The sequence below is a fragment of the Balaenoptera acutorostrata genome, chromosome 20, assembly GCF_949987535.1.
Source record: "Balaenoptera acutorostrata chromosome 20, mBalAcu1.1, whole genome shotgun sequence".
NCBI lineage: Eukaryota > Metazoa > Chordata > Mammalia > Artiodactyla > Balaenopteridae > Balaenoptera > Balaenoptera acutorostrata.
The window spans coordinates 51,833,251-51,861,099 of record NC_080083.1 but is presented as its reverse complement, the minus strand read 5'-3'; the positions used below and the strand labels follow the sequence as shown (position 1 = coordinate 51,861,099).

The window sequence follows — 27,849 nt, the reverse complement described above, 5'->3', positions numbered from 1 at the left end:
CCGGGAAAGAAGCTGTGAGGGCCCGGGAACGCGGAGGAGACGAGAGGAAGGGGCGTGGGGTCACAGCCCCCACCCCCGGCCGCGCGCCGGCCACACACCGCACCTGTCTATCCACCGCTGCTGTCCCCGCGGGGAGCTGCCGTCTGCCGGTCCGGGTCGCCCGGGCGGGGGTCTGCCGAGTGAGCTCTGGGTTGGGGGTTCTGCGGGGCGGGTTCCGCGGGGAGGGCCCCGTGGGGTAGGAGTCCGCAAGGCAGGAGTCGGGCACAGGTGCGCGGGGAGGGGTCTGCGGGCAGGGGCTCCCGGGCCCGCAGTCGCTCCCCGAGGCGCGGCAGGAGGGCGGAGGCGCGGGCGGGGACCCTCGGGCAGCTCCCGCCCCCGCCTCCGCCCCCGCCCCCTCCTCCTCTCCCTCCGCCGCCGCCGCCGAGCGTAGCCGCCGGAAAGTTTGCTCGCGGCTGGCGCGGGGCGCGGGCGTGGAGCCGGCGCCGACCCTGATCTGGCAGCGCCGTGGAGACGAGCGGCGGCCGGCCCCTGACCCGTGCGCGCGGAGGACTGCGGGGATCGCGGAGCGGCCGGAGCGGCGCGCGGTGAGCACCTGGGCCAGGCTCGAGGACACGTTCCCGGCCAGGGGCCGAAGGCGGGAGCGCGGGACTGGCCGGCGCGGACCCCTATCTTAGGTGGGCGGTCTCGGGCCCCGGGTGTAGCCGTCCTCATCCCCGTCGGACACCCCGTTCCCAACCCCAGGATGCGCCCTTCCAGCTCGTACGGTCAACCTGGTTCCGCACTATTGAGAGGGTTGGGGGTCTCAGCGCTTCCCCCGTCCTCTCCTCCCTGGGGAGAGCGTCTCGGGGAAAAGGGTGGGGTGTCTGTGAGCGCCAGGCGCGCTGTCCTGCTGCCCCTCTCCGCTCCCGACTCCTCCCTCCAGCACCCCCGCTTCCCCGCCCCCCCCCGCCCCGCGCATACACAGAACCTCGGAGACCCCCAGAGGCGCGGGGGGCAGCCCTGCTTCCCTCCAGCGGGTCCCTGCTTCCCAAAGCTCCCCAGCAGTATCTTGGTTACCCGGGTTTCACCGGAGGGGCCGAGGGGCGTCATCCGCGGAGCCTACACTTGTCACTTTGATCCGCAGGGAGGGCAGGTCACTGCCCTGCCTGCTCCTTCCTCTCCGGCGGCCCCCACTCACACTTCTGGGCCGCAGGATTTCTGCCCCCACCAGAAACGGACTGACTCCTGAGGTCTGGGCGCCCGCATCCTCCGAGGACCTGTCCGGGCTGTTTTCGGCCCTTCTGTGCTGGGGATGAGGGTTGGTGGGGGAGTAGCACCCTGGCCCACATCCAGGCCCGCCCTACCCCCACGGAGTGGGAGGAGGACGCAGGAATCAGGCTTTGTCAACAACCTGTGGCCCCGATCCCGCCGTGGGGCCATGACCTTCCGCTACTTGCTCTGGTTTCACAAACACCCCCCACCCCCATACCCATCAGAGGCTGGCAGGCCTCAACCACACCCATTCAGATCCTGGGAGGAGCTGGGGTGACCAGCGCCCCACTCTCCTCCATGGAGATCCACCCATCCTGGGGGCCCCTCCCCCAGCTGCAGGTCTGGGAGTCCTGGGGCATCCCCAGGGGAAACTGGGGAAACAGCTGAGCTTTGAGCACCCAGGAGTGGTGCGTTCTACCAGGCGGGGAGACAGAACACGGGCCAATCAGCCCGTGGTGGAAAGACGGGGCTGGGAAAGAGAGGAGTGGGTGAGCTGGGGCCGGGGGAAAGCTGGCCCTCCTTCCCACTCCGCCAGAGTCTCTGATCCTGAGTTATCTGTGCTGGGCAGGTGCAGTCCAGGGCCAGAGAGGAAGCGAAGCCTCCCGGTCCATGAAGGGAGAAGGTTTGGTCCCTGGCCGGTAGTCCCCCGCCTCCACCGGCTCCTGTGCCGTGCCAGGAGGGTAATAAGGTGGAAAACAGCAGCCCTGACGCCAAGGCCAATGGGAGGCTTGGAGCGGCACCTCCGCGTCCCAGTCTCAGTCCTCATTCATTCAACAAATATTTATCCCTGGGGCTGGCAGGCTGCCTCTGGGGTTGCAGTGTCCCCCACGGAAGGGAGGGGCCTGCACGTGATAATCTGTCCTTCCCTTCAAGTGGCAAATCTCATTGTCCTCCACGGTGTTGAGGAGGCAGCGACTTTTCAAGTAGGGAAACCGAGGCTCTGAGAAGTTAAATTATTTACCCTTGGTCCTGGGACCAGAACTGGGCCTTGCAATGTCACCCTCTCCTGTGGCGGCAGCCTCACACCTGGGTGCTCAGGGCAGGGACCTCAGAACCTCAGCCTTGCACAGCTGAAAGTCGTTCCACAGCCCCAGACTCTGCCCAGTCCTCATTCAGAGAAGTGGCTAGATATCTTGCCCGTACCCCCCCAACAGGCATGGGAGCCTCATCCACTTCTGCCCCTTCTTGTGTTTATATCAGAGACTTAGTGAGAGGTATCATTCTCTGCCTCTTGTACTGGTGGGGGGGGGGGTGCTGAGGCCCTGATCCCTAGGGACGTGGGGCCACAGGTGCTCTGAGCTGTGGTACCAGCCTGTGACCTGTAGGTGCTGAACTGTGTGGGGTGAATCTTCAAGGATTCCCAACCCCACATACCAGACCAGGGATGGGAGTAGGTGTTATGGAAAGGCCTCCCTATTCCTCTGCTCTGACTGCCATTGGAGGGGCAGTGAAGAAGGGGCCCCAGGGCAGCCCATCCCTCTCTCCCCTCTACCCCGGGGCTCAGCTTCTCTCTGTGGTTCCCAGACTAACTGACCCTAGCTGGAAGGCAGGCTGCCTGGGTGTGGCCCCGCTTACCCTGGGTTCTCCTAACAGCCCTAGGAGGTCAGCAAGGTGAACTCCCACTTTTCAGATGGGAAAGTTGAGGCACAGCCTGGCCACCACACCCCAGCTGGACTCTGAGGGGCTGACGTTTTGCCTTGGAGCTCCTCACTGGACTATCCCCGCAGCTTCATCCTCCCTTCACCACCAGCCGCAGGGCCTCTGGGCAGGGGGCAGTATCCTTCCTCCCCATGTTCCCTGCCTGCATCTCCACTGTCTACTCCACCCCAGCCATCCCTTGTCACTCTCCCCTTGCCCTGCCCCAGAGCCTCTAGCCATTCAGGCTGCCTCTGTCTCCCTGAGCCTTCCCAGCCACCTCCCCTCCTCCAGCAGCTGGGCACGGTGCTCCTCACCCACCTGGCTCCGTGGCCTCGGTGGGCAAGGGCAGGGCAGAAGACCGGGCTGTTTGATAAGAATCAGGAGATAAGGCCCCTTGGGCTGGGGACACCTGAATTGTCCCTTGTCCTCCACCTGCCTGGGGGCTACTCCCCTGAGAAGGCCCTCTGCTCTGGCTCTTCCACCGCAGCCCTAAGCCTTGGCTCCTCACCTGGACCAGGGCCTGGGGACCAGCGACTACTGGGCCGTGCCTCACCAGGCCTGACCCGTGCTGTGGCCCAAGGGCCAGGGTGAGGAGCCCCACAGCAGGCTATGGTCCAGGTGCCCACCCCATGTGGTGGCATCTCAGGGTCCCGTTAGGGGTGAGGAGCCCCACAGCAGGCTATGGTCCAGGTGCCCACCCCATGTGGTGGCATCTCAGGGTCCCGTTAGGGGTGAGGAGTGAATCACAAGAGGAGCCCACGTGAGTTGGCCCCATGAGGCCCCATCTGGACTCTGATGGGAGGAGGCTGAGATTCAGGGTTGTTCAGGAGCCCTCCACCTTCAGTCACAGCCTGCATCCCTCCTGGACCCCACCTTCTCCCTGGCTTCTCCCAGGCACTGCCTTCGAGCCAGCCAGTTTCGTCCATCTGTCCATCCATCGGTCCATCACATGCTCACTCTGTGGCAGGATGCCATCCACAGCCCTAAGGGGGCTTGCATGAGTAGTTCCTAGGGGCCCCACCCCTAGGCCCCAAGGGAAGCCCCTCCCTACTGCCCTTGTGGAATCAGTGGATCAGAAGATGGACTCTGGAAGCAGTGACACGATGACTTACGGGGCTGCTTATGCCCCAAATGCAGGCTCCGGACAGGACCAGGCACCTCAGGTCCCCCCTGCAGGCACCACGAGGGCAGGGGTCCTGTGTCTGAGCCCCCAGCAGCTGGCAGTGCTAATCTCAAAGGAATGTGCTGCAGCTGCCTGTGTGCTGTGGCCCATGGGACCCAGGAAGCCCGGCTGGAGTCTTGGGCGGGGCCCAGGGGAGCACCTAGACACCCCAGTCATGGGCAAGGGGGCATGGGTGTGACAGGGACCACCCTAAGCATATGCTTGGCACTCCTGGCCCCTGCCAAGTCTGGGAGCTGGCCCAGGGCCACCTCGATAACCATGCCCCTGGGGACCAAGTGATGGATGGTCCTAGTACCCTGCCCCAGCCTGCCATGCTGACTTTCCCAGGAGCTAAGAATAGGTGGGAAAAATAGCAAGGGCCGAAGGGAGGAGTTGGGCAGCTAGGGAGGCTGCTCCCTCCTCTGACGTCTTTGGTACCAGGCAGGACTGGGGCCGCTTAACCAACATGTAGGAGAGGGGCTCTGGGACTGTCTGAGCCTCCACACAGACAGCCACGGGCTGTGAGATGGAGCAGCCCCCAGGACCCTGGGAAGAACCCCCAGGCGCAGGGCCAGACCCCCAACCTGCCACTGGCAGAGTGACCACTTCTGGCATCCCCTCCCTCCCAGCTCCCACTTCGTCAGTAGGATTTGGAGACTCAGAGGGATGGTTTTAGGGGAGCAGGACACCCTGCTGATCACAACGGAGACCAGCTGGGCCTCTTCACTCCTGGGTGTCCCTGCACAGACCCTGCTGCTCTGATACTCAGCAGCCCCCAGAGGAGAGTGCACCCACGAGGACCTCTTTGCTCCAGCTGTGCAACCCCAGCCAGATGTGGGGGGCAGCTGCCCAGAGGCATGCCCCCCATCCTGCCACACTGCCCCCACCTCCTCCTGCTTCTGCTGCTGGCCTGCCAGGTGAGCACTGCTGCCAGTGCCCCCCGTCCCACCAGCCTGCCTGCCCCTCATGCTGACGCCAGTCTGTCCCCTCTGTCCGTCCATCTGTACCCCCAGCCGCAGGCCCCCTCCGCTCAGGTGATGGACTTCCTGTTTGAGAAGTGGAAGCTCTATGGCGACCAGTGTCTCCACAACCTGAGCCTTCTGCCCCCCCCAACTGGTGAGCCCCGCCTTCGGCCTGAGTCCTGTCCCCCCAACCCCACCCACCATTTACAGGTGAGGAAATTGGGCCATAGAGAAGCTGGTGACTAGCCCAGGGCCACAGACCAGGACATTTAAGAAATGGTAGAACTGCCCCAGAACTGGGGTGTTTCGTGACCCTCCCCTGCTGCTGGGCACCCTGCAGGCCCAGGGCCTGGACACCGTCTTTCCTCCCATGCAGCAAAGCCTCGTGGCCCAGGAGGCAGACAGTGTGTGGGGGAGGTGGACCGAGAGGGGCAGACAGAGGGCACCAGGCCTGGTGAGGGGGAAGGAGATGGGCCATTATTTGGAGGGCTCAGGCAGACTGGGGTACAGCGTTCTGGACAAGTTCTGAAGATCACTCAGGTGCAAAGAGAGAGATTGGGGCAGGAGGAGCTGCCTGGGAGGCCAAGCCATTGTTTGGGGGAGGGAGGGGGCTGGTGCTGGGCCCAGAAGGATGCCAAAAGAATTGGGGTTCAGCCTCCAGAGATGGAAGTGCTGCTAGAAGGGCACTAGGAAGACGGAAGACCCTGGGTGGAGATGTGGAGTATCTGAGGGGAGGTGGCCGGGCAGAGCTGGAGCTCAGGACCAGGCTGGACAGGGGCGTCAGGACAGGCAGGATGGTCAGGGAGACCTGGGAGGCTGCTTCCTGGGGCGCAGAGAGCGTGCAACAGGGGGCTATGCGGGCCAGGCCCTGCTGAGGAGCAACCCTGTCCCCGCCTCTGCAGAGCTGGTCTGTAATAGAACCTTTGACAAATATTCCTGCTGGCCGGACACCCCTCCCAACACCACAGCCAACATCTCCTGCCCCTGGTACCTGCCCTGGCACCACAAAGGTAACCACAGCAGGGATGTGGGGGGTTGGCAGAGGGGGCTCAGCCCAGGGGCGGGGCGCTGACCAGAGCCTGCCCCCGCAGTGCAGCACCGCCTCGTCTTCAAGAGATGTGGGCCTGATGGGCAGTGGGTACGTGGGCCGCGGGGGCAGCCATGGCGAAATGCCTCCCAGTGCCAGATGGACGACAAGGAGCTTGAGGTCCAGGTCAGCCCACGGCAGGTGCAGTGGGGGCTTGTGGGGAGGGGCGAGATGGCCCTCTCCAGCCCTGACTGGCCACTGCGATTTGCAGAAGGAGGTGGCCAAGATGTACAGCAGCTTCCAGGTGATGTACACCGTGGGCTACTCCCTGTCCCTGGGGGCCCTGCTCCTAGCCCTGGCCATCCTGCTAGGCCTCAGGTATGCCCACCGCCCTGCTCATGGGGGGCCCCAGTGGGCAGGGTGGGCGGGGACTGACTCGCTGTCCCCACAGCAAGCTGCACTGCACCCGAAACTACATCCACGTGAACCTGTTCGCGTCCTTTGTGCTCAAGGCCAGCTCTGTGCTAGTCATTGACACGCTGCTCAAGACCCGCTACAGCCAGAGGATTGGGGACGACCTCAGCGTGAGCATCTGGCTGAGTGACGGGGTGAGCTCCCAGATCCGGCCTCTTGGCCTCTAGGCCCTGGGTGGCAGGCAGCTGGGAGGCCCACACTCATGCTGCCCCCGCGGCCAGGCAGTGGCCGGCTGCCGGGTGGCCGCGGTGTTCATGCAGTACGGCGTCGTGGCCAACTACTGCTGGCTGCTGGTGGAGGGCGTGTACTTGCACAGCCTGCTGGGCTTCGCCACCATCCCTGAAAGGAGCTGCTTCCCCCTCTACCTGGGCATCGGCTGGGGTGAGTGGGCCGGTGTGCGGGGGGCCGGCGGGCTGGCCGGGGCCACGGGACCACAGCTGTTCTCCCCCACAGGTGCCCCCATGCTGTTCGTCACCCCCTGGGTGGTGGTCAAGTGTCTGTTTGAGAACATCCAGTGAGTATCTGACTGGAGGGTGGGCCAGCAGGGGGGTTCACCTCTCCTGGCTGGGAGGTGCTAGGCTGGCCCCGTGGGGAATGGCCATGTGGCTAGAGTGTGGGAGTGGCTCAGGGGTCTCTGGCCAGAGGCAGTGGGGGGCGCTAAGCAAACCTGGTTCCCCGGGGGTGGAGGTCATTGGTAATTATTTCCCTTCTTTTCCTGAGGCACTAATTAGATCCCAAGGAATCAGGGGGCGGGGATCTGTGGGGCTGCCAGGACATGAGCAGGCCCCACCCTGCAGGTGCTGGACCAGCAATGACAACATGGGCTTCTGGTGGATCCTGCGCTTCCCCGTCTTCCTGGCCATCCTGGTGAGGAAATGAGGCACCTGCTGGCACCGCAGGGAGGGCCGGGAGGCTGCTGGACTTAGCCCCCCAGCCCCTTCCTTCCTCATCGGCCTGCAGCAGCCCGAGGAGACGGACAGCATCCTGCCTGGGTGGACAGGGAGGGAGGCCTGGCACTCACCCAGGACACTGGCTGGCGCCCTGGGCCTTGGGCCAGGCTGTCCATCCTTGACTGGGTGCCCACAGCCCCAGGGCCCCAGGAGCCAGGGTCTGCCTGGCTGCCAGGCCCACCTCCAGGAGGGACAGGTGGGGGCCAGGAGCTGCCCTGAGCTGTGTCCCACACACACACAGATCAACTTCTTCATCTTCATCCGCATCCTTCACCTCCTGGTGGTCAAGCTGCGAGCCCATCAGATGCGCTATACTGACTACAAATTCCGGTGGGTGTGGGCGTTGGGAGTGGGAGGGCGCCAGGCGGCTTGCGGACCTGCACACCCCCGGGGGCCAGAGGGAGTGTAGGTGGGGGTGGGGGCACCAGAGCCCCGGGGGGCATGCTGGGCCGGTGGCTCAGTCTCTGCCCCCGCAGGCTGGCCAAATCCACGCTGACCCTCATCCCCCTGTTGGGGGTCCACGAGGTGGTGTTTGCCTTTGTGACCGACGAGCATGCCCAGGGCACCCTGCGCTCCGCCAAGCTCTTCTTCGACCTCTTCCTCAGCTCCTTCCAGGTGCCTGCCCGCCCCTTAAGCAACCGCCCAACCCCCAGGCCAGCCTGGGTGCAGCCCTGACCTCCCACATCTCTCCAGGGCCTGCTGGTGGCTGTTCTCTACTGTTTCCTCAACAAGGAGGTAGGTGGGGGAGTGGGTCTGGAACCAGCCCTGGGGTTGGGGTCAGGGGGAGTGTAGACACCCTGGCCCCACCCCTCAGGGGTGTGAGCCCTTCGTGTCCACCTGCACTTACTGGGCTCAGTTTCCAGGACACTGGGTGTCAGGCCTGCTGAGATGGGTCCGCCTCAGCCCGTCCTCATGGAGTGCACCTGAGGGTGAGGGGGCCCCCAGGTGTTCCCAGACCCCAGCGTTCTGTGGTGACAGAGCCTGCCTGGCTCCACACCCAGGGCCAAGGGGTTGGGGATCCTGAGAGGGTGGCATGGGCAGGCCCTGGGACTGGCCCGACCCGCCTGCCCACCCCAGGTGCAGTCGGAGTTGCTGCGGCGCTGGCACCGCTGGCGCGAGGGCAAAGCACTGCAGGAGGAGCGCCATGTCGGCAGCCACACGGCCAGGCCCACTGGTGGCCCCCCCAGTGAGAAGCTGCTGCTCTCGAGGGGCGGTGGCAGCAACAGGACTAGCCAGGACCCCTCTGCGGAGACCCACTTGGCTGGCAGCCTCCCTGGATTGGCTGAGAACCCCTTCTGAAGCCCCCTGGAACGCCAGCTGTGGCTGGACTCAGGTGCCCAGAGAGGGCATCACTGGACAATCCAGAACTGATGCCCAATGGAGGCGAGAGCATGGGAGCCAGACAGCGCCCCGCTGTCCACATGTTCCCCAGTGTGGTGGTCTGAGGGGCACCTGCTCTGTGCCGAGGGGTGGGGGAGGGGGTGTGGCGGGGAAGCTGTTCTGTGAATGCATGCCCGTGTGTCCCCGTGTGTGTCAGTGTGTCTGAGTTAGAGAAGACATGTGTCCTCCAACAATAAAGAGCTCTGTGCTCACCCTGGGTGGAGAGCTGGGCTGGAGGAGAGGGGCCGGCTGGGCCCAGGCCCTCCCCGTGAGAAGGGAGCAGCCGTGGACGGCCCGTGCTGGCTTGCTCCTTCTAGACTTCTCCTTGTTGCCCCATCATACAGGTGAATTGGAGCTGGAACCACTGAGGGTGTGAGTGGTGGCTGGTGGTGCCCCACCAGCACGTGCTGTCCCCAGCCCAGTTCAGGTGGGCTCACCCCCACCCCGGGCCAGAGTGGATGGGCCCCACTCAGTCTTGGCCCCTCAACCCCTGGAGTGTCACCATTCACCCGCAGAGGGGCATGAAGGGCGTCAATGGCCGAGGGAAGCCACCGACATCACAGTCCTTCTACCAACCCCACATGAACACCCCTGGTTCCCTGCTAGAGCCGAAGCCGGGGCTGGACTCAGGCCCAGCAAGGGCATCACTGGCTAATCCAGAACTAGATAATCCAGAACTGGATGTCCTCAACTGGCCTCTGCTTCATCCCAACTCTAGCCACCCCAGCAACCCGCAGCCCATGTAGCCGACTGAAGCGGGGAGAGATGGACCCCCAAAATCGAGACCGTCCAAGTGCAGGCACAGCACAGTTTTCCAAAGACTGAGGCACAGCCCAACACAGCCACTTCACAGAGAATCACTGCAGTCCTTGCTGCTCCAGGCGCATGCGGAAGGGCAGCTGTGCGCGAGGGTGCTGCCCATTGCCTGGCGGGTGGGCACCCTGCTTGGCAGTCAGCGAGGGCTGGCACTCACGCAGGAAGAGCCAAGTGGTGCGCCCTGAGTCCACGCTGCCCCCCGGGGCGCGGTGCATCTGATGCAGAGGGTGGAGGCAAGTGCAGAAGCAGTGTGGGGACTGTAGTCACCCCTGAAGAGCGCCCCTTGTGTCCGGTGCCATGATGCCTGGTTGGGGGTGTGCGTGGAGGGAGGGAGGAGCAGGGGCGCTGTCAAAAGAGGAAGGGGCCACAAAAGCCAAGAGCACAAGCCAAACGGGCCAGCCAGGCGGCCCTGCTCCTAGGACCTGGTGGGGGGTGACTGCTGGGACCTGGCGGAGGGGGTGTCCACAGTCCCTGCCCAGCCACGTGGGCTGAAGCTGCTCAGGCAGAGCTGAGCTAATTGCAGCAAATGAAAGGACAGGAGGCCTCTCAGGAAAGGTAAATAGAATTACTCACCTTCCAGGCACTGGGGCCCTCCTGAGGGGGCCCTCACCTCGTGCCACCGGATATGGCAGGGACGGAGGGGCAGGAGGTGAGTTAAGGTAGATTGGGCTCTCCTGCGGCCCAGGTGAGAAGCGATGTTACTATGATCGGTGGGGACTGCAGGGCAGGGAGGCAGTGTGGCTGGCTGCACCTTTGAGGACCTGAGACCCCTGACCTTGAGGCTTCAGGTCACCTCTCATCCCAGGCTCCCCAGGCCCTTGTGCTCCTTTGAGCCCCTGCCCACAGGGGCACCCCTGCCAGCCCTCCATGCCCAGAAGCCTAGCACAGGGAGGGCACAAGTTCTCCTTCACGCCAGCTGAGCTCAGGGTTGGTGACTGCCCTGCAGGTGTGCCGCTCACCTAGGGGCCTCCTGACAGCCCTCCCCATCCTGACTCCCTCTGCCCTTGTCCTCCTTCACCCTGTCCCTGTCCCCAAGGGAACTGGAGCAGGCCGGTGGAGTCAGGAGTGGAGGTGGAGGCCTGGAAGGGGCTGGGCTCATCCAGCCAATAAACATTGGCTCCGACCAGGCCGTCCTGCAGGTGGGATGGTGGGGGAACCTGACTTTCTTTTTTTTTTTTTTATTTTTTATTTTTTTTAATTTATTTTGGATGCACCGGGTCTTCGTTGCGTCATGCGGACTTCTTAGTTGTGGCATGCGGACTTCTTAGTTGTAGCATGCGAACTCTTAGTTGCGGCATGCATGTGGGATCTAGGTCCCTGACCAGGGATCGAACGCAGGCCCCCTGCATTGGGAGCGTGCAGTCTTACCCACTGGACCACCAGGGAAGTCCCGGAACCTGACTTTCTAACACAGGGCCCAGCACCCACACAGCATCACCCTCCATTCAGGAAGACGAACACTCCAGGCCCTCTGCCCCTTCGCCATCTCTACTTCCCTTCCCAGCTCGACCCCAGTCCAAATCTCAGGCCCTTCCCCTAAAAGAATGCATGGGAACCACCCAGCACGTACTTGTGTGTGTGTGTGTGTCTCTCCACATGCATGCTACTAAAATGAGTGTGGAGACCAAGAAAGAGGAAAACATGGACTACAATAAACACTGATCAAACCTAGGAGAGTTGAGGGGCATCCCCAGGATGGCAGCTGTGTGCCAGGCAGAGTGGGTCACTGGGGGGAGGGAGCCTCAAGCAGGGCAAAAGTACAGGAGAGACACCCTCAAGGGGATCAAAGTGACTGAACACATTGAGAGGAGATTTAGATGACCTGGTGGAGAGTTCAGGACTTAGTGTTAGTACATAGAAAACTGAGCAAATGAAAAAAAAAGGCAATTAATAACTTCAAGGAAAACAAAAAGCTGGGCAGAAAAAAGATCACAATTTACCACAAGGCTCATCTCCAAATACACAGACATCATCATGTAAATACTCAACACTGATGTAACCAAAGTTATGAGAGGAAAAAAAAGATCTAGGGAGGATAGTGGATGGTAAGAGCACGTGTGTAGTGGGAGTGGGGGACAGAATGAAATGGGAAAACCAATAAGTAACAGTTCATGTATGCTATTTAGAAATAGAAATACAAACCAAAGAATCAGCAGAAAAGTTGAAAATGGTTGCCTCTAGGTGAGAGGGTGGGAGGAGAAGTCTGAGGGCTGCAACTAGCCGAACTCTGACTGCCTCGGCCTCCTCCTGGACACTATGGCAGCCTTCAGCCCCAGGTCCTCCCCCACCTGCCCTTTCTCTGACCTTGCTCTCAGTCCCTGGTCCTGCTTCCTCCTCCTCTCCCTGAGTGCAGTGCCCCGGGATCAGGTCCCACCCTCCTCCCTTCTTTATCAACCTTAAAAAAAAGCACCAATATTCAAATTACTCCCAAAATATATCTCCAACCTCTGTGGCCCTCCCAAATCCACTCGAGACTCAGCTTCCCTCTTGGCACCTCCACTCAGACATCCAATGGCAACTTAAATTCCACAGTCCATATCAAGCTCCTTACCTGCCCCCTCACCCAGCTTCTTCCTCCCACGATTCACTTGAGGTAGCCCTCCTGACAGGTCTCCCCGCTTCCACCCTGAACCCTGCAGCCTATTCTCAACACAGCAACCAGAGCGATCCCTTTACATCCAAAGTTTTCTCCAATGAATCCCATCGAGCATCCATATCTCACTTCAGTTTACAGAAATGCAGGGGACAAAGGAGTCTGTTAATGCTACAAAGATGCAACCAGTGAAAACCAGAGTTTGGGAAACTCCAACATCAAGTACCCAGCGGATCTTCACTCATAAATAGAGGGGAAATGTGGGAGGAGGTACTGTGACTAAGAAGGACTTAAGGGACGCATCAAGCAGATTCAGCCGATGCACTTGGCCTTCCTATTCTGAGTCTATAACCCATGTGGAATATATTATTTTAGACACTAGGGGACTATGGACTGGGTGTTAGATGACATTAGGGAATTGTTGTTCATGCTCAATATACATGAACATGCTCAGGATACATGCTCAGGATACATGCTCAGGAAGTACTTACTAAATTCAGATTTTGATTAATAGTAAAAGCTTAAAAATCAGATTAAGACCATTCTCCTACAAGAGGTCACCATTTCCTCATATGTAACATCAGGGTAATAAAATCTTCCCCCCGCCCCCCGAGTTGTCAGCACTGAATGAAAGCAGACAGTGATATGAGCGCCACCAAGGGTAGAACATGATGGAGGACTGGGCACTCCTGTTCCACCAGGACGCTCCCCTCGTCTCCTCTACCCTCACTGTCTGAGGGGGAGAGAGGTGTCTCCAGCCACTCATGGTCAGCCAGGCAGCCCACTGTGCTGGTGAGGGTTCCGTCTCCAGTGCCCCCATCCGAGTTCCTCACCCCCCACCCCAGCACAGCCTGTTAACCACATTCCCACCTCCAAGGTGTTCTCGGCAAAGACTCCAGGTCCAGGGCCTCTATTCCAGAAAATCTAAGTTGGCAGGGAAAGTGGGAATGAAAATGCCTTGCGGGGTGTCCCATGGGCCCACCCACACAGGGGCAAGGAACCACTGCTAGCAGGAGGGTGGCTCTGGGCAGGGGAGACCCAGATGCTGGGGCCCAGTGTGGCCCCATTCCCACCTTCCAGCCCCACAGGAGGGAGGAATGACCTAGAGAGAGCTGGGAGCAAAGTTAAGTCAATTTTTAACCAACACAGCAAGATATTAGACACTCCCCGGTGTGCTACCAGGGGGCTCCAGCACCCCTTCGGAGAGAGGCCTTTGAACCACCACAGCCCATACCCTCACTTTACATGGGGAAACTGAGGTGGGACAGGAGAGTGACATGCCCCAGGGCTCACAGCAAGGCCATGACTGCGGTCGCCAGAATGCAGATGTCCAGGCCCCGCTGAAGCCTTGTGGCTGAGTGCCCTGTCAAGTGCATCCACAAGGTGACTAACAGTGGCAGCAGGCACTAGCACTGGGCAGCCACCCAGGAGACAGGTGCTGACCTCCCCTTGAGGAAACTGATGCTTGGAGACTCAGCAACTTGCTCAATGCCACAAGTGCAGCAGTGGCCTGGCTGGACATCACCCCATCCTTAGTGGTCTAGGACACGCTGGGTGGAGGGCATGTGTGCCTGTGTGCCCACTCAGCCTCTGGCCACAGGTCCCTGCACCCCAGCCAGGCCATGCCCACCCCCTTCCAGCCACAGACGGGGGGCTGCTTGGGTGACCCAGCCCAGCAGGCACTCAAACCCTTAGCAGGATGCCCCACAGGTCCCTGGGGAGCAAACAGGCCTGTGTGGTTACAGGAACTTGGCTCAGGGCCTGGCACCAGCCAGCACCCACTGGCAGCAAGCCATGGCTGCTGCTTATTCCATGAACAATCCTTCCTGCACCCCCATCCCTGGGGAATTCCCCCCAGGAAAAGACACCTCCCAGAGCCACCTGTGGGGCTGCTGGAGCCCCAGAATACTCTAACAGGAAAGGGTGTTCCCGAAATAAATTCCGGTTTGGCTTGTCTGCCAGGGCTATGTCCAGGTTTGAAGGTTGAGTGCACTTGGGGCTCTCTGAGCCCAGCAGCCACTCCTCCATCCGGACAGCAGAGGAGCCACTCCCCAAGGACCCAGTGCTGCAGAGGGATGTGGGATGTGTTACCTTCCAGGGCCCCCACCTCCACCTCCCACTGCCCCTCAGGAGGCCCAAGCCCCCTGGTGGAGCCCAGGGATCAGACGGAACTTCTGGGCCTGGACCATGACCTTGGATTTCCAGCCCTGTGTGGGCAGCCGAGACAGGGGTCTCACAGACCAAGTGGCCAAGCCAATGCCACCCCGCCTTTATTCACTCGTCCTCAGGTTCCAGTCAGACACTTGGATTTGGAGGGCACAGGAAGAAAAAATGGCCCTGAAGACCCTCCCAACTCACCGCACAGGGCAGGACCCACTGGGCAGCCTCACCAGCTCAGGCCAGCCCCATGCCCCTTCCCCAGGGGGGGCCAGGCCTGGCTGCCCAAGACCCTTGGAGGGGGCACCCAGCAGTGTCCCAGGCCCAGACAGCTGGTGCCATCCTGAAGCTGACACAGAGAAGGAAGGGGCCAGGTTGGAGAGTGGGGTGAGGGGTCAGACACTCCCTGTGTCCAGGCCAGAGACGCAGCAGGGGACGGTGGGGGACCCATGCTAGGCATGGGTGGGATCACCCTTGTCCTGCCTCCTGGCCACCTCAGGAGCTAATCCAGCCCAATCCCACCAGCACAGGAGACAACAAAGGCCCCCTCGTTTCCCTCCTGATCCTGGAAGTGGCCAGGGGTAGGGGGGTGGGGGCAGGGGAAGGTGAAGGGAGTCAGGGTCAAGGCCCTGGGGGGCAGGCAGGGCCAGGCAGCTCGAAAGAGCCACCTAGGCCCACGGGAGGGCAGGGGCTGGCTGGGCCCAAGCCCCCCTAGTGTCAGGGGTAGCTTGAGATCCCCCAAGAGGAAAGGAGGGGACTCAGGGAGGAGGGGCAGGCCTCGGCCATCAATCATGTCCTGTTCCTGGGGTTTTCAGCCCACTGGGAGCAAGGCCCCCTCCCCCTCCCAGGAGGTGGGCCCACAGGAGAGGAGGAGGCCAGCAGCAGGCTGCACCCAGATCTCCCAGAGGCCAGGGGAGGGGCACCGGCGCGCCTTAGGACTTCTTGGCGTCCTGCATGTTCCGGCGTTTCAGGTCGCTCAGGTCGATGGGCTTGAAGGCTGCCAGGGGACAGAGCGGTCAGCGGTGGGCGCAGGTGGAGAGGCAGGGTCTGTCCCTCGTCCTGCCCCTGCCTCTGAAAGCCCTGGGACCCAGCCCACCCTGCCAGGCTGTCTTGCAAGCAGGAAGCAGGTGGGCCTTCCTGCCCCCAGCTCAACCCCCTGGCCAGCCCCTCCCTCCCAGGCCAGCCCCACTCACTCTTCAGGCTGGGGTTAGGGACCTTCTCCACATACTCCTCCACCAGGCCCCGCTCGCTGCCCGACATCTGGCTGCGCAGGTCCCGCTCCACGCCCTGCCAGGCTGCAGAAAGCAGGGGTGGTCAGGGGCTCTAGACCCCCAGGCCTGCAGCATCAGGCAGTCCGGCCCAGTCAGTGTCCAAGCTGGAGGACACCCTCTCCTGACCTTTCCCCCCCAATCAGAGTGGCCCCGCAGGCCCCCTGCCCCCAACTCCCGCTTCACAGCTTTTGGCCCCCTGGCCTAGCCCGTTCTTGACTTGAAGTTGTCCCCAACACACCCCCACTCCCTCGGGGAGCCCTGCCCAGACCATGCCCCTTTCAGCCTCATGGTACCATGACCAGAGCTGCAGTCACAGAGGCATATGAGACCCACTGGGATACAGCACTTCCTCCAGGCAGGCCCCCCATCTTTCCCACCTCCTCCATCCCCCACCTACTGGCACAAATGTTGTGCACACATGCTCACACACGCCAGCCACACCACTTGCAGGATGCCCCAGGTTCCCCAGGGTGCACTGTCTTCCACGGCCCCCCTCTCCCCGAGCAAACACCACTGGCTCCAAATACTGCCTCTTCTGGGGTGCTGCCTGTCAGGAACACCATAGCGTTGACCGCCTGCCGTGACCAGAGCTGGGTCCCCCCACCTGCCTGGGGCGGAGTGAGGGTACAGGGGCAGGAGGGGCTCAAGGGGCCTGGCTGGGGGCACCCCGTGTACCTTCGTAAATGAAGCGCACATTCTCCTCGTGGGCTGGGGTGAAGATCTCGCTGCTGTTGGGAGGAGAGCGGGGGCTACTGTTCCTCTTGCCGTTGTAGACGACTCTGGAGACAGGGGAACTGGGGGAGCCCAGCCAGTGAGGAGGGGCTGGGGGCAGGCCCCTCCAACCTGGAGGCCACTCCACTGCCCAAGACCCACCTGGTCATCGCTGGGGCGTCTGGTCCTCGCACTCTGCTGCCGGATCCCCTCGGCCTCTGGAAGGGAAGCCCACGACACAGGAATGGGACGGAGACCACCCTCTCCAGAAGGGCTCCAGAGATGGGAAGGGCGTAGGGTGCATCTGCCTCCTCCCTTTAGCTGTGGCCTCCCTGCCTTCCAGGAGACAGGGTCTAGCCACAATCCAGCTGGCTAAGGGTGCGGCAGGGTCAGCCAGATGGGGCTGGGCCGGCGACATGCACGAGTCAGAGCCACATGAGCTCCGAGTGGCCCCTGCACTTGGACCACTGCTGCCTGGGAGCACCTTCCCCAGAGTCAGGCAGCTCTGTTAACATTCCCAGTTCAAGTCTCAGAACACCAATGCCGGCAGAGCATGGGTCTGTGGGGAAGGCCTGCGGTCGTCCCAGGGCCCTCACTGCCTGCAGGGCCTAGTGTGTCATTTCTGCTGAGCCTCAGTTTCCCATCTCTAAAATGGGGATGTGCTTCCCAATGGTGAGAAGCCCAGCAGAGCCTGCCCAGCTTCCTGGTCCCCGGGGTGTGACGGAAGGGCTGGGGGAGGGCTGTGAGCCCGGAGGAAATCCCCAGGCCCAACCTAGTGACCGAGACCCTGGGGTGTGTGCTGTTTACAGCCTCTCTCTCAGCCCAAGGTACTATACAGCCTTGGATGGGGGTCTATTTTTAGGCTCACTCTCAAACTGGCCAGTTGGACAATGTGCTCTCTCTGGCTGAGGACACACACCGCAGGGTGAGGAAGCTGGTTGCCCAGGGCCAGTCCTAGGCCTGGCCTTGCTCCAGAGCAGGGCAACCCCAGGTGCTGGGGGTGTGGGGGGAAGCCTGGGAAGGGCCTTTGAGCACAAGTGCCTCCCCCACCCACCCCTGGAGCCGAGGGGCCCCAGAATACTTAGAGCAGGTAGCCACAGCCCCTCCTGAAGGGCCAGGAGGATGAGACACAGTGGGTACCTCTTCTCTGGCTCCCTTGGCCTTTAAACACCCGCACAGGGGGACTTCCCTAGCAGTCCAGTGGTTAAGACACCGTGCAGGGGCCTCGGGTTCAATTCCTGGTCGGGGAACTAAGATCACACAGGCTGCACAGCGCGGCCGGGGAAAAAAAAAAAAAAAAAAAAAAAAAACCTGCACAGGTAAACACAGCCCACAGGTTGAGGCAGCAACAACAACAACAAAGCATAAAGCCAGTTTCCTGGGGGGGCACGTGGAACCCTGTGCCCTCCCAGGGGAGAGGCCCAGCTCCTCACAAAGTGACTTCTTTCCTAGACTCGGGAGATCTCACTGCCCATGGGTCTCCTGCCCAGGCGCCAGCCCCACGAACACCAAAGAACAGAGGGAAAGCCCTCTCTGGCCTGAGGGTGCCGTGGGGACACTCAAAGGGCTCAAGAACGCTCAAGTCCCAAGGGGCTGTCGGCAGCAGGATGAGGTGGGAGGCTCCAATTACGCAATAGGAGGGAGGTGCCTGGAGGATCAGCCAGCCCCTGACCACTCTAGGCTGGCCCCTCCTGCCCAGGCCCCCTCAGCCCTCCTGCAGTCTGTCCTCTCAGACCTGAGTGGCCACTTCTTCAGGGTACCTGCCTTCCCAGCCTTGCCCATCCCTGGGGCCTCTCCTTCCAGGGCAGCCTCGGCCTCTTCTGGTCACAGCTTCTGGGGGCTTCCTGGCCTTTATGGGCACGTGCCTTTGGCTTAGGGCCCCCTGCTCAGTCTCAGGCCTAACTCAGGTGCCAGACCCTCACAGCTCCCGTCGCCCTACCTGCACACATGCACGTGCACACATGGCTCTGGGGTTCTCTGGGCACCTACCTGCTCCCCTTGGTCACTGAAGTCCCGAGGCCTGTGCCCCGGACCCCTGGAGCACTCAGTACCCACAGTGGGCACCCACCCCTCGCTGCCCCCACCGGCTGGGCTTCCCGACCAGAGGCTAGTATCTCCATAAACCACGGAGCTGTGCACCAGTCACTGGGCGCCTGCCCACACAGATTTGCTACTTGAGTTACAAGGTTTCTGGTGCCCTGGACAGAGTGGCCGGGAAGCACCTTGGCCAGGTGCTGGACACCCGCAGCCTCTCACGTCCTTGGGACTTGAAGGGCGAGTAAAATGACTTTTTAAAAAGGAGTCACCGTCTGCCTCCTCTCGATGCGGGAGGTCACACCTAACCAGGTCCATCTTTAATGGCCTGTGTCCTACCAGCTGGCCTTCCTAGATGTGAGGAACCCCTGAGTCCTCCGTCTTCTCCCAGCAGCTCAGCCTCCCTCCAGGGGTCTGTCTCCTCAGAACCTTGTGCTGGCCCTGCCCTGCCCCTGCTGAGATCCTGCCACCTGGTGGGACGCAGGGACACCAAGGCTTCTCCCGAGTGTACCAGCAGCTTCCCGAGAAGCCAGGTCCCTGCTGCTCCCCTGAAGACAGAGGGACAGTGAGTTGCGCTCGCTCACCTTCATCACCTCCTGGGGCTCCTCCAGGGAGCCGGGCCCCCATGCTGACCCCAAAAGAAATTTCCATGAAAAACCTAACAAATATGCACGCCCCATGACAGCTATTCCAGTCCTAGGTGTGTATCCAAGGGAAAGGGCCACGTGGCCACTGAGAGGTGCACCGGAGTGACCAGAGAAGCAGTACTTGTCAGCGCCCAGAGGGAAGAGCCACTGAAAGGGACCCATATACACAGGGCCTGTTTCCACTACAGAAGGTGACAGCCATGGGCACGAGCCACAGCAACAGTGGGCAAATCATACGACTGATGTTAAAGACAGAAGCCTGGGGACACACGGCTGCTCCAGCAGAGAGGGCCGAGCCGCAAAGGCATGGATGGGGGAGGGAGAACAAGGTCAGTGAAGAGATGACCAAGGGGGCAGCTGGACTCAAGGAAGACCTAGACGAAGAGGTGACTGCTGGACCAGCAAGACAAAATCTCCATCGACCTAGCAAAAAGGGTCTCAGTGGAGCGAGGGGAGGAAGTGGGACCATCAGCCAAGACTGCCTGTCCCTGGCTGCGAAGGGAGGTGTGAGGCCTGGGCTGACAGTGGCGTGTGGGGTGAAGTGGAGGGAAACCCAAGCACATTTACTGCCCAGAGAAAGTGCTGAGCAGGGCCACTACAGAGGCTGGTGTGGAGGGGCCAGGTGACCAGCAGGCTGGGGAGAATGGCGTGCCTGGAAAAGTGCCAGGGACACCTAAAAAGGCCCAGTAGGTCACAAGAGTCCCACTGAGGTTGGAGCCTCAAGTCCATCTGGCCAGCAGCGAGGGAGCATCCACTTCCGCAAACATCTCCCTCCCTTTGTTTTCTTTCTGACTTTTGCTCACAGTGATTATCAGGCACAATTATTTCCTCAAGACTGGAGCTCAAATCCTCATCACATTTCCTATATCCCATCAACTCTGAGAAACTTTTTTCCTATTTTAATAGCTTTGAAATTGGGCTGCATCTGGCAATCGCCAGCACAAAAGTTAGCAGCATTTTTCCATTCTCAGTGGACCACGGAGGCGCAGCTCACACCACTGAGATCTTAGATCTGATGATGCAACGAGTCTCCCCTCAGCCCACAGATCCCAAGCCTCCACCCATGTGCTCTTCAGTTACTTCTTCCCATTCCCACCCACCCCTGGTCCAACATCCACCGCTCACCCTCCAACCCCTGTGTCGGGACAGTATCTTGCACTATCCTTCTCCATCACCGGTATACGTCATGCCAGCACGATCTTCCCAAGACCCACCCTGCCAAGTCACTGCCCACCCAGACACTACCAGGGTCTTCTACTGCCATCAAGCCCTCAGTCTGGCCACAATCTATCTCATCAGGTGTCACCAGCTACTGGGCCCCCCACTCAAACACAGTCTGTGCCTCAGAGCCACCTCTGCTGCTGCCAGTGCCACGGAGAACCATACACTGCCTCCCAGTGTGCTCTGCAGGCCTTGACTGTTGTCCACAGCTGACTAGCCCATAGCGGCCAGTGGGCTGCATGCTCGGCACCTGGCAGGGTCCAGAACCACTCTGTGAGTGGTGGTTGTCCATCCCTGCTCTGTTGCCCCTGGGCAAGTCTCTTCCTTCTATGGGCCTCAGAATCCCCATCTGAGCCAAAACATTCCCCAAGAATGTTCACCAGGCCTTCCTGCTCAACAGGGACCCAAGTATAGCCACATGAAGTCACCATCTCAAACAAGATCTCCGCGGCTGCTTATCCAATATGATGGTGGACAGGGCAATCACAGAAGGAATGTATTGTCCAGCTGGGCACTTCTGAGAGTAAAAGGGCTGCTGTTCATTACGAAGCGTGAGCCAGGATAGCCCTGGGCAAACCGAATGCAGAGACAGCCCACTCAGGTGTGGTGGAGACCCACAAACGTAGAGCACACTGTGAAGGGGCAGCAGCACTGCCGGCCACAGCAAACATTTGCCAAGGGCCGATTGTAGGGCGGCCACTGCACTGAGCCAGGTAGGACCCCAATAACCCCCATTTTGGAGGCTTGACAGGTGAAGCAACCTTCCACCCAGCAGAATGGGGTCTGGACCCCAAGGGCCTCCCAACCTCTGGGCCTCCAGGGCCACAGCAGTCAGGGCTAGGTCAAGATAGCTCAGCTGGCTTGAGCACCCGAGAGCCTGCCCCCACCCCTGCCTGTACTCCTGGCAGGTTCCTGACCCCTGGCACTGATGTGGTTCTGCTCAGAGACAGGGAGGGAGTCCTCCTGGATGGATCTATGTAGCACCTTGCTCTTCCATGGGAACAAAGGGCTACAGAGACCTCCTGGGAGGAGTCATGGGGGGAGGGGGCGCCAAAGCCCAGTCTCCAGGCCCCCAGTCTTGAACTCTTTCCCCACACACAACCATCTGCCTAAGGACGGGGCAAGATGACACTCTGTGGTCTGGGAAAGTGACAGTGGATATTCTGGAGTTAGAATCAATGATGCAATTGCAGCCACTCTGTGTTCCTTTAGAATTTTTGATAGGTACTCAAATTTTCTCATACTCCACTTCCCCTTCATATTCTGTGTCTTTGGGGCTCTCAACAGCCCAGTTTCTACCAATGAGACTTCTAGAAAACGATCTACCACCCAAGCAAGTGCCAGCAGGACACTGTCATATGAGATGCCAAATGGGCCTGGCAGTCTCTTGAAGTCCCCCAGGCAAAGCCTCTAAGCACTGCACCACCCCTCCCCCACTTTTCCTGGGTGTCAACAGTGGCTCCCCTCCCGAGCAACAAACCCTAGCGTATGCACCCCCCTCCCTCCTCATGTGGAAATCTCACTAGCCCTTCCACTCACCCCAAATCAAGCCTCCTCCTTCAGGACTCAGCTCCTGCCCCCTTCCCTCCTCACCTGCACTCCTCTCTAAAAGCTCTAGACACTCCCCACTGACATCTCAGGGCCTTTGCTCAAAATGTCCTGTCTACCCAAAACTATCGCGCTGGTCCCTGGGGGCCCGGCTAACGACCACCTTCTCTGGGAAGTCTCCCTGGGACAGGTCGGGGACATGACTTGAGCGCCTCCACGTTACCTGAAGTTTCTCACAACCTGGGCTGCTTCTGTAATTGGAAATCTGATGTCTGCGGCCTCCCCGCTGCGGCTCCCGCCCACCCCGGCAGCCCCCGGGGCTCGGTGAGCTCCCGGACGGCGGGCAGCCTCTTACCCCCTTACCACCCCGCACCCGGCACCGCCCCGCCTGGCTCAGAGGCCAGGAGCTTGGGACAGGCTGGACGGCGGCGGAAGGCTAACCGCGGGAGCCCGGCCGGCCGCGCTCAGGGGTCAGGAAGCATCATCAGGGCTGCTCCCCGGACGACGGGGCGGCTGCAGCTTCAGGGGCGGAAAGGGCGGCCCGCTGCCCTCTCTGAGCCCCGTGCCCGGCAGGCCCTCCCTGCCCCGCCGCGCCCCTCCCTATCCTCCGCCGCGGCGGGCCGGGCGCCCCACGACCCCGCCCGGGGCCCTCCCCTCGCGGCCGCCGCGCCAGGGCGGGTCCCGGCCGCGCCCGCCCCGCCCCCGCCGCCGCCGCCGCCGCCGCCGCCGCCGCCGCCGCCTCACCTCGCCTTCTCGGCCGCCGCCACAGCTGCCAGGGGCCCGGCCGGAAGTGACGCGCGCCGCCGCGCACGCGCACGCGCACGCGCACGCACGAGGGCGCCGGCCACGTGACCGCCGGCGCGCAGGGTAGGGGCGGAGACTGAGGGCTGGGGCTGAGGGTCTGGTGTTTGTGAGGTTTGTGGAGTTGGCGTCCCCGGGGAACGGGGGATGGCGGGGACGGGCTCTCGAGGCAGCGGGGTTCTGGGGGTCCAGGCCGGCGGGGTCAGGGTCCTGGGACAGACAGGGCCGGGGGGCAGCGGGGTCGACGAACTGCAGGGACTGGCGGTCGGGAGCCGCGGGGCTCTGGCTCCTTGCTCCGGCACTGCCGGACCCCTAGACCGGAGTGGAGGGCGGGGTCCGCTGACCACCGGAGCCGAAGGACTGGGACGGGTCGGTCCCCATTAATCAGGCCATCACCACGGGCTTGGGAATCAGGTTTATTGAAAAAGTAGAAAGTTTCGCAATAAAAAATTCACCTGGAGGAAAAACCAGGCCGGGGTCGGGGGGCGAGGGTTGTGCCCAAGTATGGGGTCCTGGCCAGCCTGGGCGGCCCCCAGCCCGGCTGGTGGGGCACTCCTGGCACCTGGGGGAGGTGGGCACCTGACGTCTCCAGGGAAGGCTAGAGCCCTAGGAGGGCGGGGCTGGGCTCAGTCCATCTTAGTCCCTTTGAATAACTCCACCAAGTCCTTGAAGTCAGGGTCAATGAGGTCCGAGGGCAGATCACCATCGTCGTTGGCTGCTTCTCTGTCTGCCCCCAGGGAAATGAGGTACCTGGGGTGCAAAGGGCAGCCCTGGTTGAGGAAGGGAGGTGGCCTACAGGATGCTCACCCCTGCCCCAGGGTAGCAGGCTGGGGTTCCGAGGTCCACCTGTTTTTTATTTTTCCAGGTGAGGTGAGGAGGAAGAAACCAGACCTTTTGGAAACTACGGCTGACTTTTGCAGTTTTCTCTTGGGAGGGCAACAGGGCAGAAAGGAGATTCCAGAAGCCCTTAGGGTTCTTAGCTACACCAGCAGAGCCACCTTTTGAGGGACCACATCCTGGAGGCCACCCTCTCACCTGGCTATGTCAGGGTATCCATCGCTGCAAGCGATGTGCAGGGGTGTCCAGCCTGTCTCATCTCGCTGATGAATGTCCGCGCCGTATTTGACTAGCAGCTTCACGCACTCCAGGTTTCCAGAAAGCACTGCTTCGTGAAGGGCAGCCAGACCTGGACAGGACAGGAGGGGTCAAGGCTCAGGCCTTCCCCTGCCGCCCCACAGACCCTCACTGGCCCCACAGGCACTCACCTGAGGGGTGGATGGTGTCCAGGGAGACTTTCCGAGCCCGGATGAAGCGCCCCACCTGCTCCAGGTCGCCTTGGCGGATGTGGTCCAAGAACAGGACATCGTTAGGGAAGTGCACACTGCGATCAGCCAGTAGCCTCCGGCGCCGCTGCCTCGGGCTGTAGCGGGCATAGCGGGCTGTTCTGCTGGGCATCCTGGCAGCTATGGTGTGGGCCACCCCTGTGGGGACCCTACTGCTTTGGGGAGGAAGGTGCCCAGACCAGAGTGGCTTGCAGGCTCTTCTGGCTGATGATAACCTCCAGCGCAGCCACCTCAGTGCTCTCCGTGCTCCCGCTGGCCAGGGCACCTCCTGCTTATATAGGGCCCGCAGAGCTATATAAAGCTGCGCAGTCATGCTTACACCCGAGGGGCTGAAACTGAGCCGCTCCAGCCGTGCCCTCAGGATCATGTTTAGTGGTTCATCTTTCAGCCCACCTGTCACTGTTCCTAGCCAAAGGGGTCAGATCCTTCCTGGCCACTGCTCCCTGCCCCTCAGCTGGACCTCGAAGGTGCCTGACAGAGGGCAGGAGAGGTGCTAGAAGGGCAGGGCCCATAAGGAAGGCAAACAGGTACCAAGGTCAGGGTCTCCTACAGTCCCGGGAACTTGGGGAGAAGGGCATGATGAGTGGTGAGCACAGCTGCCTCTGCCTCCTGGGAAGGCAAGGGGGCCACCCACACCTGAGGAAGCACAGGACAGGGTCCTGCTGTGGAGAAGAAGGCCCATCCCTACTCATCTCCCTGTCACTTGTCACCTTCCATCATGGCTCGTATCACTCTCAGGGCAGTTTTCCCAAAACGTGGGCTTCAGTGGCACTGCCCTTCTGCTTGGAAACCTCCCAGGTTAGAATCTAAATGCCTCAGCTCCCACTCAACCCAACCGACCTTACTTTGGGACCCCCCCCAGCCCCCTCCACCCCCAGGCCCTCATTCCCCTCCTTCCCATTCCCCTACATTCCTCCTGGTTCCAGGTTCCTGCTGCTTCCTGCCAAGAACACATGTGCTCACACTTAACATGGTATCTAGTCTGCTACCCAAGGACTGTGATGCCATAGCTGTCACCTCCTGGGGGGTGTGTGCCCTCTGCACCTGACCTAGAGCATACTTACCTGTAGGAGTACAACCAGTGGAATTGTGAGATACCCCAGCAGGCTGGGCCAGCACTGGCTGCCTTCAGTGCGGCGGCCAAGGTCTGAGGTGGGGCTTAGGCTTCAGTGCGAGACAAGAGCCAATGGATGGATGTGCACAGGGGACACGCCCTGGGAGCAGAGCTGGGCCTGTGGGGTCCACACAGTCCCCGTAGCATCTGAAGCTGGCTGTATTGCTCTTCCAGGGCTGCTGTAACGAAGTACCAGACTGAGGGTCTCAAACAACAGTTCTGAAGATCAAGATCAAGGTGCTGGCAGGGCTGTTTCCTTCCCAGGGAAGGATCTGCTCCAGGCCCATCTCCTGGCTTCTGGTGGCAAGTCCTTGATGTTCACTGGCCTGTAGATGTATCACCCATCTCCACCTTCGTGTTCACATGGTGTTGTCCCTGAGTAGGTGTCTGTGTCCAAATTTCCCCTTTTAATAAGGAGATCAGCCATTGAATTAGGGCCCACTTAAGCAGTTACATCTGCAACAACTCCACTTCCAAGTAAGGTCACACGCTGGGGTATTGGGGGTTAACACTTCAAAACATGAATATTGGGGGGTGCGGTTCAGCCCCTAACGTTGGCAAGATCCTCCGGGCAGTCACTGAAGGCCTGGATGCTGACAGAACCACGGTTAGTCAGCGCTCTGTAGGGGGGGCAGGAACTTGGGCACCAGAAGTCCTTGTATCACCAGGCTGATCTTGCTCCAACAAAATCAAATCAACAAATGCATCAGCACCCTAGGTGCAAAGCCTTGGGCCAAATGCTGCAGAGGATAGGCCACTGTCCACGGTGGGCTCCCTGCCCTGACAGGGTTTCTCTGCCTGCCTTGTTGCCACTAATGTTCCATGGGAAACTCCACCTGCAGGGGCCCCGAGGGAGGGGTGGTTCCCAGTGCTCCTGCATTTCGGGCTCAGAGTATGGTGCTGGGTGGTCTTAACTCTTGGTCACTTGGGAGGAACTGGGTACAGTTTCTTCCGGCTTGTTTACACGAAGCCCAGAAACAAAGTCCTATGCTGTACACAGAGACAGAACTTTCCTTTGATGTGAAGATTGCCTTTTCTGATGTTGTGGAAAGTTCTGTCTGCCTGCCCTGCTCAGAGGATCAAATGAAAGAACTCCGATGAAGCTGCCACCAACAGCATGGTTTTTCCCACCAGTGACAGGCCTCAGGCCAGGCGGGGCAAACCGTCAGGGTGGGTCTATTGGTGACCCCAAGAGCGACCCTCCCGCTCTATCCTGCTAGAGGCAAGCTGAGAGAGCTCAGGATCTGGGCTTTGGGGTTTCTGTTTGGATCAAAGAAGGGACAGATGCCTGAAAGTCATTCTGTTCAGAACACGGGCAGCACGTCCTCAAAGCCATGGACACGGCCTACAGCAACTCACTCAGAAGCCTTTCGGCAGAAGCCAGCCGTGAGCAGTCTAACCTGCTCTTCACACAACCACACCAGCACCAAACCTGTATTTACACAGCTTTGCCCCTGAGCCTCTGCCCGTGTGAACTTGTCAAGTGACCTGGTTTGCACAATTTTAAGATTCTGCCTTCTGGAGAACTAAAGCAAATGAAACATTCAGGGCAAAACTCTTACTTTGAAAAGTCCAAGGAAACTCAACTAGCAAAGCTTTGCATCCAGCAGAAAACAAGCCAGAGGCCTGGAGGGGAGTCTGTGCAGGGCCCACTCAGCTGCCTCCCGGCAGGTGCAGAAGCCAGACCTCGAGGGTCCGGTACACAGGCCCAGCGGTTGCTTTTTAGTTCCAGGCCAATAGCTTCCTACCAGTTGGACAGAGGAAGAGAGAGATTGGGACACCCCAGGCTGTTAAGCCTTGACTGCCTACCCCATAGCCTGCAAAGTTACTTCGCTAATCCACCAGCGCTGCCGGGTTTGGGACTCCAACCACCACGTCCCAGCAAACCCAGACCCAGGAATGTGCTAATCAGCTGCCTGGGCAAAAGGGGAACGGTATCGGTGACTCACTCCCCCTCCCAGGAGCACATGACGGCCCTGTTCCGGGCAGCGACACCTGGTCCCAAGCTTTCTATGCAGAGGGCCAGGCTCCACACAGCTGGTCTGCAGGGTCACCCACGCCTGTCATGGGGCATAGCCCACCCCTCGCAGCTGTGACTCCTGACAGCCCTGCTCTCAGCCCACCCTGGGTTCCCTCATCTGGAAACCACACGCATACCCTGGGGAACCCACTCACGTTTAGGAGGGCAGAGCTAACATCTCCCCAGCGATCTCCCACAGAACCTCCAAGTGCCCGAGCTCACTCTTTCATGGATACACATCTCATTGAGTCAGCACGGCCGAGGCACAACACACACAGACCCTGGAGCAGCCCTGGCACAGACCACCTGAGAACCAGGGAAGGGAGTCCAGCCATGGGCTGAGCTGGGGAGCGGTACCTGGATGCCAGAGCATGTGGACAAGCCGGGGCTTGGTTGGTGCTGCCTAGGGTGCTAACACCAGGTTTTCCCTGGACACCAGCTGTATTAACACACGCCCAGGTGAGAGGCAGGAGCAGTCCTGGGGTTTGTGAGGGCAAGAGGAGACACCTGGGCCTCTGGCTGGAACATAGCTGTGGTCATGGGGGAAATGACACACCCAGCTCCCCATGGGCCAAGACCACCAAGGGAACCGCATTCACAGCAAGTTTCATGGTCACGTCTGCTGGACCTGCCCCTGCCACCTCCAAGGTCCCAGCAGCATCAGAGCTGGGGGCTGGGAATCAGGTAATGCATGCACACTTCCTACTCCAGGCAGCAAGTCGGAGGGAC

At 60.8% G+C, this 27,849-nt stretch overlaps 3 protein-coding genes across 6 annotated transcripts; 1 reads left to right on the top strand and 2 right to left on the bottom strand.

Moving 5' to 3' along the window:
* Positions 1-421: 421 nt before the first annotated feature.
* GCGR (glucagon receptor) lies at positions 422-10,050 on the top strand. Of its 4 annotated transcripts, XM_057535223.1 has the most exons (15): positions 422-584; positions 1,820-1,931; positions 4,799-4,968; positions 5,065-5,167; positions 5,916-6,023; positions 6,105-6,226; positions 6,312-6,418; positions 6,492-6,648; positions 6,736-6,895; positions 6,968-7,028; positions 7,312-7,381; positions 7,706-7,794; positions 7,941-8,079; positions 8,158-8,199; positions 8,542-10,050. In XM_057535223.1, the coding sequence occupies exons 3-15, from the start codon at positions 4,909-4,911 to the stop codon at positions 8,761-8,763; spliced, it is 1,440 nt and encodes a 479-aa protein (XP_057391206.1). In that variant the 5' UTR covers positions 422-584; positions 1,820-1,931; positions 4,799-4,908; the 3' UTR covers positions 8,764-10,050. The 4 variants fall into 4 exon arrangements, with proteins under 4 accessions (XP_057391206.1, XP_007185929.2, XP_007185931.2 ...); XM_007185867.2 differs by lacking the exon at positions 1,820-1,931; XM_007185869.2 differs by lacking the exons at positions 1,820-1,931; positions 8,542-10,050 and adding an exon at positions 8,328-8,396.
* Positions 10,051-14,507: 4,457 nt separating this feature from the next.
* MCRIP1 (MAPK regulated corepressor interacting protein 1) lies at positions 14,508-22,437 on the bottom strand. The gene is made up of 5 exons (XM_057536696.1): positions 22,284-22,437; positions 16,555-16,610; positions 16,357-16,475; positions 15,604-15,705; positions 14,508-15,407 (listed from the first exon to the last, which is right to left on the bottom strand). The coding sequence occupies exons 2-5, from the start codon at positions 16,560-16,562 to the stop codon at positions 15,343-15,345; spliced, it is 294 nt and encodes a 97-aa protein (XP_057392679.1). The 5' UTR covers positions 16,563-16,610; positions 22,284-22,437; the 3' UTR covers positions 14,508-15,342.
* A 602-nt stretch (positions 22,438-23,039) lies between these two features.
* Positions 23,040-24,256, bottom strand: PPP1R27 (protein phosphatase 1 regulatory subunit 27). The gene is made up of 3 exons (XM_007185872.3): positions 23,909-24,256; positions 23,679-23,829; positions 23,040-23,393 (listed from the first exon to the last, which is right to left on the bottom strand). The coding sequence occupies exons 1-3, from the start codon at positions 24,096-24,098 to the stop codon at positions 23,270-23,272; spliced, it is 465 nt and encodes a 154-aa protein (XP_007185934.1). The 5' UTR covers positions 24,099-24,256; the 3' UTR covers positions 23,040-23,269.
* Positions 24,257-27,849: the final 3,593 nt, after the last annotated feature.

Excerpts from the sequence above, each read along its gene's own strand:
- GCGR (XM_007185867.2), top strand. The coding sequence starts at position 4,909 with ATGCCCCCCATCCTGCCACACTGCCCCCACCTCCTCCTGCTTCTGCTG. Across the intron at positions 4,969-5,064 it reads TTCTGCTGCTGGCCTGCCAG|CCGCAGGCCCCCTCCGCTCA; the intron begins GTGAGCACTGCT and ends CTGTACCCCCAG. Across the intron at positions 6,896-6,967 it reads CTACCTGGGCATCGGCTGGG|GTGCCCCCATGCTGTTCGTC; the intron begins GTGAGTGGGCCG and ends TCTCCCCCACAG.
- PPP1R27 (XM_007185872.3), bottom strand. The coding sequence starts at position 24,098 with ATGCCCAGCAGAACAGCCCGCTATGCCCGCTACAGCCCGAGGCAGCGG. Across the intron at positions 23,830-23,908 it reads GGACACCATCCACCCCTCAG|GTCTGGCTGCCCTTCACGAA; the intron begins GTGAGTGCCTGT and ends TGTCCTGTCCAG. Across the intron at positions 23,394-23,678 it reads GGATACCCTGACATAGCCAG|GTACCTCATTTCCCTGGGGG; the intron begins GTGAGAGGGTGG and ends TTTGCACCCCAG.
- MCRIP1 (XM_057536696.1), bottom strand. Across the intron at positions 15,706-16,356 it reads TGTGCGCTTCATTTACGAAG|CCTGGCAGGGCGTGGAGCGG; the intron begins GTACACGGGGTG and ends TGCTTTCTGCAG. Across the intron at positions 15,408-15,603 it reads CCCTAACCCCAGCCTGAAGA|CCTTCAAGCCCATCGACCTG; the intron begins GTGAGTGGGGCT and ends GTCCCCTGGCAG.